Genomic DNA, 18,228 nt, shown 5'->3' on the forward strand with positions numbered 1-18,228 from the left:
ATCCGCACAATCTTGCGTTGAAATCTCTTGTCAATTTTTCTTTTCCGTCCACATCTAGGGAGGTTAGCCACAGTGCCATGGGCTTTACACTTCTTGATGACACTGCGCACAGTAGACACAGGAACATTCAGGTCTTTGGAGATGGACTTGTAGCCTTGAGATTGCTCATGCTTCCTCACAATTTGGTTTCTCATGTCCTCAGACAGTTCTTTGGTCTTCTTTCTTTTCTCCATGCTCAATGTGGTGCACACAAGGACACAGGACAGAGGTTGAGTCAACTTTAATCCATGTCAACTGGCTGCAAGTGTGATTTAGTTATTGCCAACACCTGTTAGGTGCCACAGGTAAGTTACAGGTGCTGTTATTTACACAAATTAGAGAAGCATCACATGATTTTTCGAACAGTGCCAATACTTTTGTCCACCCTCTTTGTTATGTTTGGTGTGGAATTATATCCAATTTGGCTTTAGGACAATTCTTTTTGTGTTTTTTCATTTAAGACAAATTAAATGAAGATAATAATACCAAAGAATTTGTGTTTGCAATCATTTTCAGGAAGAAACTGAGTATTATCTGACAGAATTGCAGGGGTGTCAATACTTTTGGCCACAACTGTATATGTATAGGAACTGTGGATTTGTATAGAGCGGGCTAGTACAGATTTTGAGTTTTATATATCTAGATATGTCACTTGTAAATATGTCCATTCACTGTTCAGTGGTTTATGTTTTTTTTCTTCTTAGGACCTTGAATCGTGATGAGAATCTGACATGCGATTGGTGTTAGCCACTTTATAATGTTTCGTGATTCAGTGGCATGGTAGCTTTGATAAAGACCTCAGCAGTGCCACAGGCTGATCGCCTCCATGCCACGCCACATTGATGCAGTAATTGATGCACAAGTAGCCTGACCAAGTATTGAGTGCATTTACTGATCATACATGTCAGTAGGACAACATTTCAGATTTTACAATCATTTTTCAAGCTGGTGTTATAAAGTATTCTAATGTACTGAGATAATGACTTTTGGGTTTTCATTGGCTGTAAGCCATAATCATCAACATTACCAGAAATAAACCCGTGAAATAGATCACTCTGTGTGTAATGACTCTATAGAATACAGGAGAGTCACTGTCTGTATTAATACAGGGAAGATGTATATCTTTGTACCGTGTTAGCCAGTAGATAGAAAAATATTCAGGATTGAGAGTCCTCAGTAGTTGATACCTTTTAATGGCTAACTGAAAAGATGGTAACACATTGCAGCTTTCGAGACTACTCAGGTCTCTTCATCAGGCTAGACTAATACAAAATCTGAAGAGTCACATATTTATGCACAATACAGCCTAGAAAAAATGCAATAGATAAGACAAGTGACGTGAAGCAGAACTATCAATATGGGAGAGGGAGAAACATAAATATAAACATTGGTCCAGTTCATAGATAAGGAGTCCGGATGTTTTATGCTCCTCTGATTGGGGTCTGGTTCTGTGTTGTGATGCCCCCACACGGTTTTAAAAGGAAATTCCTTAATTGATGTAAAAAGACATAAATCCATGCGACACATTCATTCCAGCACTGAGAGTGTCAAAGTTCGTCATAAATTTGTACTCCCAAACTCGTCTCTCTCTCTGAGATGTGAAGTTACCTTTCAATACCAGTAATTTCATATCCACGCTGCTGTGATCAGGGATACAGAAATGTTTGGCCACAGGTAGATCCATTCTTTTTTCTCTTATTGTGTGACGATGAGCATTCATCCTTGTTCTAAGCTTTTGCCCTGTCTCCCCCACATACAGACCCCCAGTTGGACATTTAGTACAAATAATTAAGTACTGTACACCACATTAGATGTAATGCAGCTGAAAGTACCTGGGATCTTGTAGTCCTGATGTGAGTCGGGGATCTTTATCTTGTCCGTGGTCATTATAAATGGACAGGTTTTACATTTTTTCTGGTTGCAAGGAAAGGTTCCTCCAGCTGTTAGAGAGGACAGGGAGCTTCTGACAATGATGCTTCTTAGATTTGGGGGCTGCCTAAAACACAGCAGTGGGGGGTCTGGAAAAATGGATTTTAATCGGGCATCTTTTTGTAGTAAAGGTTGTAATTTCCGTGCAGCTCCCCTTAGCACCTCCAGATTTGGGTTGTAGGTGACTACTAGAGGCACTCGGTTATTTTCTTCTTTAGCTTTGTAATGTAGCAGGTGATTCCTTGACATTCTGGCGGCTCTTGTAATTTGGTTTTCAATTGTTCTTGGATGGTAACCCTGATTCAAAAAGGTCTTTTTGAGGCGACCAAGGTGTTCATCTCTATCCATGGGGTTGGAACATATACGATTGTATCTGATGGCTTGGCTATAGATAATAGAGTTCTTTATGTGTTTTGGATGGAAACTGTCCCATTTAAGGTATGTTGGACGGTCGATTGGCTTCTGATACAGGGATGTCTCTATTTCATTGTTTTTTAGCTTAATGATGGTGTCCAAAAAATTAATCTCTGTACTGGAGTAGTTGAGTGTTAAATTGATGGTGGGAAGAAATTGATTAAACTGTTCGTGGAACGTCTTTAGCTGTTGCTCAGACTCCGTCCAGATGATTAGAATATCAACAGCTAAAGACGTTCCACGAACAGTTTAATCAATTTCATCCCACCATCAATTTAACACTCAACTACTCCAGTACAGAGATTAATTTTTTGGACACCATCATTAAGCTAAAAAACAATGAAATAGAGACATCCCTGTATCAGAAGCCAATCGACCGTCCAACATACCTTAAATGGGACAGTTTCCATCCAAAACACATAAAGAACTCTATTATCTATAGCCAAGCCATCAGATACAATCGTATATGTTCCAACCCCATGGATAGAGACAAACACCTTGGTCGCCTCAAAAAGACCTTTTTGAATCAGGGTTACCATCCAAGAACAATTGAAAACCAAATTACAAGAGCCACCAGAATGTCAAGGAATCACCTGCTACATTACAAAGCTAAAGAAGAAAATAACCAAGTGCCTCTAGTAGTCACCTACAATCCAAATCTGGAAGTGCTAAGGGGAGCTGCACGGAAATTACAACCTTTACTACAAAAAGATGCCCGATTAAAATCCATTTTTCCAGACCCCCCACTACTGTGCTTTAGGCAGCCCCCAAATTTAAGAAGCATCATTGTCAGAAGCTCCCGGTCCTCTCCAACAGCTGCAGGAACCTTTCCTTGCAACCAGAAAAAATGTAAAACCTGTCCATCTATAATGACCACGGACAAGATAAAGATCCCCGACTCACATCAGGACTACAAGATCCCAGGTACTTTCAGCTGCATTACATCTAATGTGGTGTACTTAATTATTTGTACTAAATGTCCAACTGGGGGTCTGTATGTGGGGGAGACAGGGCAAAAGCTTAGAACAAGGATGAATGCTCATCGTCACACAATAAGAGAAAAAAGAATGGATCTACCTGTGGCAAAACATTTCTGTATCCCTGATCACAGCAGCGTGGATATGAAATTACTGGTATTGAAAGGTAACTTCACATCTCAGAGAGAGAGACGAGTTTGGGAGTACAAATTTATGACGAACTTTGACACTCTCAGTGCTGGAATGAATGTGTCGCATGGATTTATGTCTTTTTACATCAATTAAGGAATTTCCTTTTAAAACCGTGTGGGGGCAACACAGAACTAGACCCCAATCAGAGGACCATAAAACATCCAGACTCCTTATCTATGAACTGGTCCAATGTTTATATTTATGTTTCTCCCTCTCCCATATTGATAGTTCTGCTTCACGTCACTTGTCTTATCTGTTGCATTTTTTCTAGGCTGTATTGTGCATAAATATGTGACTTCAGATTTTGTATTAGTCTAGCCTGATGAAGAGACCTGAGTAGTCTCGAAAGCTTGCAATGTGTTACCATCTTTTCAGTTAGCCATTAAAAGGTATCAACTACTGAGGACTCTCAATCCTGAATATTTGTCTGTATTGAAGAACTGAAAAAATTAACTTTTTGATGATATTCTCATTTTGTGAGAAGCACTTGTATATTACACGCTGGTTCAGTCCTGGGATCAAATTCCACCAAGGACGACATCTGCAAGGAGTTTGTGTGTTCTCCTTGTGTTTTGCTCGGTCTGCCCCTATACAGCGCTGTGGAATATGATGGCGCTATATAAGCAGCAAAAATAATCATACAGGAACGGTTACATTACAGCTCAGATCATGGACGGCACCTGGTGCGACCGGCACTAGCCACCAATGTCACATCTCCAGCAACGGGAGGACAGTGTATGGGAAAATAACATTAGGGGGCGCTCCGGTGTACAGTCTGTATGGTCACAATGACTGGCCCTCTACAGACATTATTGACTAGCTCACAGCGCCGGGGGACTGGTGTGGAAGAAGGTGACAAGAATGGCCGTTCCAGTATCCGAGGGTGGGGGATGCACATATAAGTAGCACTTAGTGCAGAGTGGACATAAGCTATACACTGGAGACCCCGTGAGCGCTAATAGATCTTCTGTACACTGGACACCATGTGAGCATTACTAGATCTGCTGTACACTGGACACCCTGTGAGCACTACTAGCTGATGTCACCAGAGGTCCCACCGAAGGTCCTAATCAGAGTCTGGTCCAGAGGTGGAGGCAGCCCGGTCAGTGTGGCTGAGGCCCCAGTGTGGCAGGGCAGATCGCCTGATGGATCTGATGGCATCCTGGCTGGAGAGTACATCACAGTCCTGTAAGGAGGTGCCGGTCTAGGAAGCAGCCTTTATACACCGACCACAAGGGTTCATGGAGAGGGAGCCTCCAACCCCAAACCCATTAAGGCAAAGTGAGTGGTGGGAGTCTTCACAGGGAAGATGAGGAGGGAGAAATGGGGGCGAGCCCAATTAGGTCTTCTCAGAGACTGAGCGGTCGGAAACCGGGTGACCATTGGTTGTGTAAGATACTTTGACCCCAAGAAAAGGTACAATGTTATCCTGGAACATGTGACCAGTAGCCTGGTGTATGTGAATGCCGGCTCACAACATTACAGGGTCGCACTGCAAACAGGAGACTGCGTCCCCGCTTTGTGAATGAGGGTTGGCCGAGAAGATGGTACGCGTGTTACGGATAGTGCTAAGATGGCAGATAAAGTTATCGCAACCCAGAGTGGACCCTCTGGGCCACGGCTCCAGAGCCCCTGCGGGCGAGCTGACCGGGTGGAGCCACCCCCTATACAGGGAGTGTTAGGGGCAGGCCCACAAGGGATGGAACCGCGACAGCCGGAGCCAAAGGGGCGACTGGGTGAGCACCAGGGAGACTATGGTGGAGAGTCGGCGGGACAGCAGAGCTGGGTAACAGTGGACACGGAGCTGGAGAGGAACGTGGAGCACTTAGGACTGGAGGAAGCAGGAGACTGAAAGAGAGATAACAAAAGAGGTTAGGACATAAGGTAAGACAGACTAGGAGAACAATGGCAGCCGGTACACAGCTAGGACCTCAGAGACAGAAGCAAGGGAAGGAGCCAGAGGCAAGACAAGAACAGGGACAAGGCGGTGGCGAAGAAGTGCGCACAACAGCAACCAAAGACAACACAAGCAGGACAGGCAAGGAAAAGATAAAGGGCCTGGGAACATAGAGAATGCTGGCCAGATGGACAGTGAGACCACAACGATACACAGGCGTCTTACCTGGGAAGACGCCGTAAAGAAGAAGACGGTGGGCGCCGCCATGTTGGGGTGGAGTCACCGCGTCACAGGAACTAGGCAGAGCATCGGGCGCAGGAGCGCGGGACCGACGTCGCTGAGGCCGGATGTCAGGAGCGGGAGTGCGCCATGGAGCGGGTGCACGCCGGGAGGTACGCACGGGTTCGCACAGGTAAGTATTGGTACCGGTGGAGGACATGACAACGCGGTGGCGGTGACGGAAGTAAGGCCGGAAGAGGTGAAACCCCAAGGTTGCCAGATGCTCATAGCCAAGGCTCCTACACCCCCAAGCCCTACCGAATGCACCCGCAAGAGCAGTGGAGAGACAGCCTCCAGCACTGCTTCCTCCACAGCAAGCATGAAAGCCTCAGGCCTATAGGAAGCAGGGAGCGCTCTCTGGCCACAGTCTTATTCAACCATGTACGTTGGAATGTAAGGCACCAAAGAAACTTGGGTCTGAGAGCAGTATCTAAAATGGTGGCTGGAAGTGGAGGATCAGCCCTGAAAGTTCAGTTGTGCTCATTGCATGGAGAAAGAAAGGAGAGGAACAGTTTTACATTCCTGTGGGCAAAAGGCCCAGCATCGACCGGGATCCCCGTTGTTAGCCAAACAGTCGAAAAATGTTTGTGTTCTCCCTCCCACCTGTTTTGTTTTAAGCACGTTTGGCATTTCCCTGACAGATTAAATGACTGTGAACAGCTAAAGGGTCCCAAACCCTTTTCTGTCCCTAAGAACCGTGCACTTTGCCCCATGGACTCTGTCCCACTTCCCCCTAGACTTTGCCTCATGCCCTCCATGAACCTTGCCACATGGAACTCTGAGCATGTCACGTGGGCGACATTGTACTATTAGAGGGACTTTTGTTCGCAAAAGGGGGTAGGAGAGGAAACAGATGACCTGAGGTTCCAGCCGGGTCAGGATTTCATGGACTGTGCTCCTGGATTGCTGGAGCTGCTGTTGGCTTGTGGGCCTCTAGTTAAAAAGAACTTCAACACACCTAGTAAGGACCATTCGGATCTGTGCACGAAGGTGGAAACCAGAATCAGACAGGAACAGGAGTTGGACTTTGAGTGGGTCAGGAAATCCACAGGATTTAGGACTTCCCTGGTGGTGTGTCCACACATGGCCAGAAATGAAAGTTTTCTCCTATCCAGTTTGATTGCACCCGTTGCACCTCCCTCTGCTGGATTGCAGAGCCATTGCAACCACTGGAGGGGCTTATACCCTCGCCAAGGACTGATTTGCAGCAAGCAGGGGGAGGAAACACACAATGGACTGTGTTCCCTTCCTATAGACTGATGGGGAACCAAGAAAGTCTGTGTATAATGCCACTGTTGATCACTGTGTTAACTGTACACTATATACAGAGGTCCTGTGTATAATGTCACTGGTGATCACTGTATTACCTGTACACTGACACTATATACAGAGCTCCTGTGTATAATGTCACCAGTGATCACTGTATTACCTGTATACTGGCACTATATACAGAGCTCCTGTGTTTAATGTCACTGGTGATCCCTGTATTACCTGTACACTGACACTATATACAGAACTCCTGTGTATAATGTCACTGGTGATCACTGTATTACCTGTACACTGACACTATATACAGAGCTCCTGTGTATGTCACTGGTGATCACTGTATTACCTGTACACTATACACTATATACAGAGCTCCTGTGTATAATGTCACTGGTGATCACTGTATTACCTGCACACTGACACTATATACAGTGCTCCTGTGTATAATGTCACCGGTGATCACTATATTACCTGCACACTGACACTCTATACAGAGCTCCTGTGTATAATATCACCGGTGATCACTGTATTATCTGTACACTATACAGTATATACAGAGCTCCTGTGTATAATGCCACTGGTGATCACTGTATTACCTGTACACTATACACTATATACAGAGCTCCTGTGTATAATGTCACTGGTGATCACTGTATTACCTGCACACTGACACTATATACAGTGCTCCTGTGTATAATGTCACCGGTGATCACTATATTACCTGTACACTATACAGTATATACAGAGCTCCTGTGTATAATGCCACTGGTGATCACTGTATTACCTGTACACTGACACTATATACAGAGCTCCTGTGTATAGTGTCACTGGTGATCCCTGTATTACCTGTACACTGACACTATATACAGAACTCCTGTGTATAATGTCACTGGTGATCACTGTATTACCTGTATACTGACACTATATACAGAGCTCCTGTGTATGTCACTGGTGATCACTGTATTACCTGTACACTATACAGTATATACAGAGCTCCTGTGTATAATGTCACTGGTGATCACTGTATTATCTGTGCACTGACACTATATACAGAGCTCCTGTGTATAATGTCACCGGTGATCACTGTATTCCCTGTACACTATATACAGAGCTCCTCTGTATAATGTCACTGGTGATCCCTGTATTACCTGTACATTGACAATATATACAGAGCTCCTGTGTATAATGTCACTTGTGATCTCTGTATTACCTGTACACTATATACAGAGCTCCTGTGTATAATGTCACCAGTGATCACTGTATTACCTGCACACTGACACTCTATACAGAGCTCCTGTGTATAATATCACCGGTGATCAATGTATTATCTGTACACTATACAGTATATACAGAGCTCCTGTGTATAATGCCACTGGTGATCACTGTATTACCTGTACACTATACACTATATACAGAGCTCCTGTGTATAATGTCACTGGTGATCACTGTATTACCTGCACACTGACACTATATACAGTGCTCCTGTGTATAACGTCACCGGTGATCACTGTATTACCTGTACACTATACAGTATATACAGAGCTCCTGTGTATAATGCCACTGGTGATCACTGTATTACCTGTACACTGACACTATATACAGAGCTCCTGTGTATAGTGTCACTGGTGATCATTGCATTACCTGTACACTGACACTATCTACAGTGCTCCTGTGTATAATGTCACTGGTGATCACTGTATTACCTGTATACTATACAGCATATACAGAGCTCCTGTGTATAATGTCACTGGTGATCACTGTATTATCTGTACACTGACACTATATACAGAGCTCCTGTGTATAATGTCACTGGTGATCACTGTATTACCTGTACACTGACACTATATACAGTGCTCCTGTGTATAATGTCACTGGTCATCACTGTATTACCTGTATACTATACAGTATATACAGAGCTCCTGTGTATAATGCCACTGGTGATCACTGTATTACCTGTATACTATACACTATATACAGAGCTCCTGTGTATAATGTCACTGGTGATCATTGCATTACCTGTACACTGACACTATATACAGAGCTCCTGTGTAAAATGTCACTGGTCATCACTGTATTACCTGTACACTATACACTATATACAGAGCTCCTGTGCATAATGTCACTGGTGATCATTGCATTACCTGTACACTGACACTGTATACAGTGCTCCTGTGTATAATGTCACTGGTGATCACTGCATTACTTGTATACTATACAGCATATACAGAGCTCCTGTGTATAATGTCACTGGTGATCACTGTATTACCTGTACACTGACACTATATACAGAGTTCCTGTGTATAATGTCACTGGTGATCACTGTATTATCTGTACACTGACACTATATACAGAGCTCCTGTGTATAATGTCACTGGTGATCACTGTATTACCTGTGCACTGACACTATATACAGAGCTCCTGTGTATAATGTCTCTGGTGATCACTGTAATACCTGTACACTGACACTATATACAGAGCTCCTGTGTATGTCACTGGTGATCGCTGTATTACCTGTACACTGACACTATATACAGAGCTCCTGTGTATAATGTCACTGGTGATTACTGTAATACCTGTACACTGACACTATATAAAGAGCTCCTGTGTATAATGTCACTGGTGATCACTGTATTATCTGTACACTGACACTATATACAGAGCTCCTGTGTATAATGTCACTGGTGATCACTGTATTACCTGTACACTGACACTATATACAGAGCTCCTGTGTATAATGTCACTGGTGATCACTGTATTACCTGTACACTGACACTATATACAGAGGTCCTGTGTATAATGTCACTGGTGATCACTGTATTACCTGCACACTGACACTATATACAGTGCTCCTGTGTATAATGTCACTGGTGATCACTATATTACCTGTACACTGACACTATATACAGAGCTCCTGTGTATAATGTCACTGGTGATCACTGTATTACCTGTACACTGACACTATATACAGAGCTCCTGTGTATAATGTCACTGGTGATCACTGTATTACCTGTACACTGACACTATATACAGAGCTCCTGTGTATAATGTCACTGGTGATCACTGTATTACCTGTACACTGACACTATATACAGAGCTCCTGTGTATAATGTCACTGGTGATCACTGTATTATCTGTGCACTGACACTATACAGAGCTCCTGTGTATAATGTCACCGGTGATCACTGTATTCCCTGTACACTATTTACAGAGCTCCTCTGTATAATGTCACTGGTGATCCCTGTATTACCTGTACACTGACAATATTTACAGAGCTCCTGTGTATAATGTCACTTGTGATCTCTGTATTACCTGTACACTATAAACAGAGCTCCTGTGTATAATGTCACCAGTGATCACTGTATTACCTGCACACTGACACTCTATACAGAGCTCCTGTGTATAATATCACCGGTGATCACTGTATTATCTGTACAATATACAGTATATACAGAGCTCCTGTGTATAATGCCACTGGTGATCACTGTATTACCTGTACACTATACACTATATACAGAGCTCCTGTGTATAATGTCACTGGTGATCACTGTATTACCTGCACACTGACACTATATACAGTGCTCCTGTGTATAATGTCACCGGTGATCACTATATTACCTGTACACTATACAGTATATACAGAGCTCCTGTGTATAATGCCACTGGTGATCACTGCATTACCTGTGCACTGACACTATATACAGAGCTCCTGTGTATAGTGTCACTGGTGATCCCTGTATTACCTGTACACTGACACTATATACAGAACTCCTGTGTATAATGTCACTGGTGATCACTGTATTACCTGTATACTGACACTATATACAGAGCTCCTGTGTATGTCACTGGTGATCACTGTATTACCTGTACACTATACAGTATATACAGAGCTCCTGTGTATAATGTCACTGGTGATCACTGTATTATCTGTGCACTGACACTATATACAGAGCTCCTGTGTATAATGTCACCGGTGATCACTGTATTCCCTGTACACTATATACAGAGCTCCTCTGTATAATGTCACTGGTGATCCCTGTATTACCTGTACACTGACAATATATACAGAGCTCCTGTGTATAATGTCACTTGTGATCACTGTATTACCTGCACACTGACACTCTATACAGAGCTCCTGTGTATAATATCACCGGTGATCACTGTATTATCTGTACACTATACAGTATATACAGAGCTCCTGTGTATAATGCCACTGGTGATCACTGTATTACCTGTACACTATACACTATATACAGAGCTCCTGTGTATAATGTCACTGGTGATCACTGTATTACCTGCACACTGACACTATATACAGTGCTCCTGTGTATAATGTCACTGGTGATCATTGCATTACCTGTACACTGACACTATCTACAGTGCTCCTGTGTATAATGTCACTGGTGATCACTGTATTACCTGTATACTATACAGCATATACAGAGCTCCTGTGTATAATGTCACTGGTGATCACTGTATTATCTGTTCACTGACACTATATACAGAGCTCATGTGTATAATGTCACTGGTGATCACTGTATTACCTGTACACTGACACTATATACAGTGCTCCTGTTTATAATGTCACTGGTCATCACTGTATTACCTGTATACTATACAGTATATACAGAGCTCCTGTGTATAATGCCACTGGTGATCACTGTATTACCTGTATACTATACACTATATACAGAGCTCCTGTGTATAATGTCACTGGTGATCATTGCATTACCTGTACACTGACACTATATACAGAGCTCCTGTGTATAATGTCACTGGTGATCACTGTATTACCTGTATACTATACAGCATATACAGAGCTCCTGTGTATAATGTCACTGGTGATCACTGTATTACCTGTATACTATACAGCATATACAGAGCTCCTGTGTATAATGTCACTGGTGATCACTGTATTACCTGTATACTATACAGCATATACAGAGCTCCTGTGTATAATGTCACTGGTGATCACTGTATTATCTGTACACTGACAATATATACAGAGCTCCTGTGTATAATGTCACTGGTGAGCACTGTATTACCTGTACACTGACACTATATACAGAGTTCCTGTGTATAACGTCACTGGTGATCACGGTATTATCTGTACACTGACACTATATACAGAGCTCCTGTGTATAATGTCACTGGTGATCACTGTATTACCTGTGCACTGACACTATATACAGAGCTCCTGTGTATAATGTCTCTGGTGATCACTGTAATACCTGTACACTGACACTATATACAGAGCTCCTGTGTATAATGTCACTGGTGATCACTGTATTACCTGTACACTGACACTATATACAGAGCTCCTGTGTATGTCACTGGTGATTGCTGTATTACCTGTACACTGACACTATATACAGAGCTCCTGTGTATAATGTCACTGGTGATTACTGTAATACCTGTACACTGACACTATATACAGAGCTCCTGTGTATAATGTCACTGGTGATCACTGTATTATCTGTACACTGACACTATATACAGAGCTCCTGTGTATAATGTCACTGGTGATCACTGTATTACCTGTACACTGACACTATATACAGAGCTCCTGTGTATAATGTCACTGGTCATCACTGTATTACCTGTACACTGACACTATATGCAGAGCTCCTGTGTATAATGTCACTGGTGATCACTGTATTACCTGTACACTGACACTATATACAGAGCTCCTGTGTATAATGTCACTGGTGATCACTGTATTACCTGTACACTGACACTATATATAATGCTCCTGTGTACAATGTCACTGGTGATCACTGTATTATCTGTACACTGACACTATATACAGAGCTCCTGTGCATAATGTCACTGGTGATCACTGTAATACCTGTACACTGACACTATATACAGAGCTCCTGTGTATAATGTCACTGGTGATCACTGTATTACCTGTACACTGACACTATATACAGAGGTCCTGTGTATAATGTCACTGGTGATCACTGTATTACCTGTACACTGACACTATATACAGAGCTCCTGTGCATAATGTCACTGGTGATCGCTGTATTACCTGTACACTGACACTATATACAGAGCTCCTGTGTATAATGTCACTGGTGATCACGGTATTATCTGTACACTGACACTATATACAGAGCTCCTATGTATAATGTCACTGGTGATCGCTGTATTACCTGTACACTGGCACTATATACAGAGCTCCTGTGTATAATGTCACTGGTGATCACTGTATTACCTGTACAACGACACTACTGTATATACAGAGCCCCTGTGTATAATATCACTCGTGAGTCGCTGTATTACCTGTACACTGACACTATACACTATGTACAATGTACAGATCTCCTGTGTATAATGGCACTTATGGTAATATTAGTATTGTGTTTTTTTATTTATGATCAGTATTGTAGTATTCGGTCCTTATTTAGTGGTAATATGTTGTCTGGTCATGGTGTGGCGTTATTTGTCCCTTGTATGCGGGACAAATGTATGACTAAGCATGTGAACTGGTGTTCGATGAGAACTGTTAATGTATGATTGGTGAGAATGTGGTTAAGAATTGGAGTTTTTCCAAGAATGGGCGGTGGGACAGTGGAAGGTTTATGGGGTGGAGGAGGAGCTGGGGTATACGGAGTGTCAAGGGGGCCCGAAAATGTTGCCAGTATAGAGCTCTGAAATTTCTGGTGGCAGCCCTGAGGGATGGTAATGGATCTCAGGTGTAGTGCAGAACTGGACGGGAATTCCCTGAGGCTGACAAGATTAGTAAACGCAGGGATAGTCCAGGAGGAACGAATAGGAATGCTGAAATTGTACTGTATTAATGAAACAAGACATGAGAAGTGAAGTGTGCCGCCCAATACTGCGTGTTACAGTCTGATGAACTGGAACTGTCTAGAAAAATTAAGTGTGTTGAAACGTTATTTATGTGCAGCGGCTCCTGGAAATGGAGACCAGAAGACATCAGAAGCCTGTGGCAGTGGCGTAGCAACTGTTTGTGGCGCCTGGGGAGGTCGAAAAATTTGCCGCCCCTTTGGTCGTTGATAATCCGGAAGCATCCGAAGAGCAGTGGCGTAGCGTGGGGGGTGGTCCGCCCCAGGCGGCACGTGTGTGGGGGCGGCGCGGCAGCAATTCCTCTCCTCTGTGGAGAGGAGATCTAAATCTCGTTCACGGGCAGCAAACACTCAACTAGTTCCGCAACGAAAGTCTCTTTAATGCTCAACTCACAAATATACACAGCACACGATATCTTACGGATCGCAGCCGCGAAACATATCTTCACGATTGCAGCCAATAAACACGCCAGTCCACCACCGGTTCACAGCCGAGCACAATATAGTCCACCTCCGGATCGCAGCCGGGTACAGGACAGACTACATCCTAAACCGTCGTGTACGCTGAGGGTGGCAGGCCTTTCAGCTCCCTTGGCTGTTTGGCTCTGCTTGCCTGTGTTGCCTCACACAGGTGGAGCTCTACACTTTTGCAAAAAACAAACTAAACTGACCCTGACACACCAAAACCCTTTACTGCAGGGTTTTTAACTGGTATCTTTGGCCATGGGCCACATGGGTCGGGGGAGGAAACGGATTTCACCTGGAACCCGCCTGAAAAAGCACAATATATTTCAAATAAAGAGCTAAAAGAAGTGACCTAAGCATTGTTCGGGTGATTACTGCTTAGAAAAGTAAAAAAAAAAACAAAAAAAAAAACAAAACTGTATTTGCTTCCGCAAATAAGATGACTATTCTGGAAAAACATCCAAAAAAATGTTGTGTGCACATACCCTTAGATGTTGCTCGTATCCCCTAGTAGAATTAAAAAAAATATTGAATATAGGGGGAAAAAAACATTAAAAATGATCACCACTCTCCCACAATGTTATCAAAATCTAAAAAAAGAATAAATAAAAAGGAAAATAAAATAGCTATGTGCATGACTGTCCCAATTAATGAAATATTACAACATTTATCCCATAAGGTGAACAATGAAAAAAAAATAGAATTTGTTTTTTTTAGGGGGGGTGAGGGAAGGAGTAAACTTTGCTTCCCCCCAAAAGAAAATGGATTGAAAAGTGATCAAAAAAATTAAGTTATAAAACTTACAATGGAAAGTGAAATGGGACTCTGACCGGAGGCCTGAAACAATCGGGTTCCAGAGATGGTCGTCCGTACACGAAACCATGCAGTCGTTCTTCATATGCAAAAAAGAGGTTCAGCAGCAGCTGAGCACTGTAACCTATGTAAGAATAGGGGGCCTGCGCTTGAGGACATCTGATCAGGATAGCAGGGAGAAGATGAGGGTTTCGCATGCAGATTGTACTTTCTCTGCCCCATTTCTCATACCTCTGCTTGCTGCCAGTGAATGCTGACCACTGTAAGTCTCCGCAGGCCTCCCAGCACTGGGGAGCACAGGACAGGTGCACAGCGCTCTGCCTGCTGACTATTGCCAGTGACAGGAGTACCCTGCTGTCAGGTCACATCCCCTAGTACACTAATGTCGCACACACGGCAGTCACGTTGCTTCTCTGCTGTCACCGGCAGGTTATGCGGCTCAATAGTTTGTGGAGGTGTAATAACGGCGCCGCCGCCCTTACCTGACTCAGCGCCGCTAGTTCCGGTACGACTGACACCGGCTCCACGGTCTGTTGTTGTTACTAGCTAAACATCAACGGCGGAAGCATTTGATGATGTCAGCGGGGTCATGTGACTGCGCACAGAGGTGACGTTCTGCGTCACGTGACCGAGCTGCGGCTCTCTGACTGGGAGGAGGGGAGGTAGCTGGTGCTGCTGTGGGGCATCATGGAGGTGGTTGAGTGTTTGCTGCCCGTGAACAAGATTTAGATCTCCTCTCCACAGGGGAGAGGAATTGCTGCTGCCGCGCCGCCCCCACACACGTGCCGCCTGGGGCGGACCGCCCCCCCCACGCTACGCCACTGGCCTGTGGCCTACAAGTGAGCATGACACACCCCACAAGTGGCAGCACATTGGGATTGGAATTCAATTTTCCTGTAAAGCGCCAGGGCGCAATGGAGCAGCAGTTTCTCCATTGCTACCGCCCTTCTGGTACCTTACAGATACACAGTAGGTGTGCCGGACTGATGGATACACGGTAGGTGTGCCGGACTAATGGAAGTGTCTATAGATACACGATAAGTGTGCCAGACTGACTGTTTATAGATACACGGTAAGTGTGCTGGACTGATGGATATGTCTATAGATACATAGTGTAATGATAAGTAAGATATGATTTTGCTGGAACATTCCAGAATCTCCCATTGTTACACTACAGATGACACTGTAGCCTGTCACAGCTGCAGCCCCCTCCTTTTTTCCCCACAGCTATGTGTCTGCTTGTAATAGGACACCAGACATTTCCTGTGCCAGCAGCTCTCTCTCTCTTCCCCCTCCTGCACAGGCAGGGGAAAGAATGTCTTTGTTTGAGCCATGCGGGGGAAGCATGTGAATGGGAGATATTAGCAAAGCTATAGCGCAGACTCTGTTCGCGACAGAAAAATGAAACGGACATTTCTGTGATATGCGCTGACCCGGCTTCACTGCAGTGGCTCTTGCGAAGTTCTAAGCAGAAATGGAGAACTGGATTTCTCCTAAACGGTGTAACATAACTACTGCATGTTTGGTTTTGAATTATTGTATTCGACCGGCTAAAAAGAATATCGGGTGCGTGTCTATACGAGGTACCCTCTACGAGATATAGTTATAATAAGTTTTGTAGTTAGATTGTAACTCCAAGAGTAGGGGGCTGACCCTCTCCAGACTGCCCCTTTCATGATGTCATAAACCCAAAACTATAAGACATTACCTCCCAAAAATGATTCAGTAGAGCTGGAGGTTTTCATGCCTAAAGGACTCCCAGATGCAGGGCGACGTGTGACCCCGCCTCCTCCCCACATGGTAGCCTACAGACCATCTAAGCAACTGTAAGTTTAATTTCTGCTGTTCTCAATACACGGTAAGTGTGCCAGACTGATGGTCTGTACATACACAGTAAGTGTGCAGGACTGACTGAGTATAGCTACACGGTAAGTGGGCCGTACTGATGGATATATCTATGGATACATGGTAAGTGTGCCGGAGTGACGGTCTGTAGATATACGGTAAGTGTGCCGGAGCAATTATTCTCCTCACACTATATTTTCTCTTCTGACAATTTATGCTAAATATTCTCTAGGTCACATCTTCCTTCTCTAAATACTCTTTATTGTTCGGATCCCATAAACATTTATGTACCTTTGATCCTCATCTGTCCTCATAGGATCCCTGTGCATATCCAACAGTTCTGTGATTTCATCAGGATGATCTAGAAGGAAACAATCAGATCCATCATCACAATGATGTCACAATATACTGACGACCCATTCTTCAAAAGGGAATCTGTCAGCAGGTTTTTGCCCTGTAATTTGAGAGCAGCCTCATGTAGAGGCAGAGACCCTACTTTCGGCAATATGTCAACACTACAGCCAGCAGTCAAATAATTATGAGCAGATTATCACTAGAGAAGGCTATGTAGTCCTCCACATTCAGGGTGTGTGCACACGCTGCAGATTTGCTGCGGATCCAGAGCGGATTATCCGCAAGTGATTAACAGTACAATGTAAAACAATGGAGAAAAAAAAACCTGTGCCCATGCTGCTGAAAATTCCGCACGGAATCCACAGCAGTTTATTTTAAGCAGCATGTCAATTCTTTATGCGGATCCGCATGCGTTCTAAGGCTGTGTACCCACGTTGCAGATTTTGCGGCAAGGACCTGTGATGACGTAGCAGTCTTGCGAGACCGCTACAGTATCACGAGACCGCTACGTCATCAAAGGTCTCGCAACGCATCGCTGGGAATGGGAGCATCGCTGAGGATCGGAAAGTCTGTGCGGGAAGTCGGAAGGTGAGAATATCATGATTTTTTATTTTTTTTAAATTATTTTTAACATTCTATCTTTTACTATTGATGCGGCATAGGCAGCCTCAATAGTAAAAAGTTGGTCACATTAGTCAAACACTATATATGACGAGTGTGACCAACCTGTCAATCACATGCCAAGCGAAGCAATGCTTCTAATCGCTTGGAATTCTGCACGTGAAAATCGCGGGAAAAACGCTTGTTTTTTGCAGGAAAATGCATGCGAATTCGCATGCGTTTTCCCGTGGTGGGAGTTTCAGAAATGCTGCCGAAATTTCTGCAGCATCTCTGCAACGTGGGTACATAGCCTTACACTCATTCCATTATAGAAATTCGCAGGGGT

The 18,228-nt window shown here is 43.9% G+C and overlaps 1 protein-coding gene across 3 annotated transcripts in view; it reads right to left on the reverse strand.

The window, feature by feature from the left end:
• Nucleotides 1–18,228, reverse strand: part of LOC141091442 (uncharacterized) — a 185,176-nt gene that overhangs the window by 18,267 nt on the left and 148,681 nt on the right. For all 3 annotated transcript variants that reach the window (XM_073577009.1, XM_073577010.1, XM_073577007.1), the window contains exon 6: nucleotides 17,220–17,289. In XM_073577009.1, coding sequence (XP_073433110.1) covers nucleotides 17,220–17,289 — 70 coding nt within the window. The remainder of the gene's footprint in view (nucleotides 1–17,219; nucleotides 17,290–18,228) is intronic.

Source organism: Dendrobates tinctorius, unplaced genomic scaffold, assembly GCF_039654945.1.
Source record: "Dendrobates tinctorius isolate UK_male_01 unplaced genomic scaffold, ASM3965494v1 ptg000054l, whole genome shotgun sequence".
Lineage (NCBI taxonomy): Eukaryota > Metazoa > Chordata > Amphibia > Anura > Dendrobatidae > Dendrobates > Dendrobates tinctorius.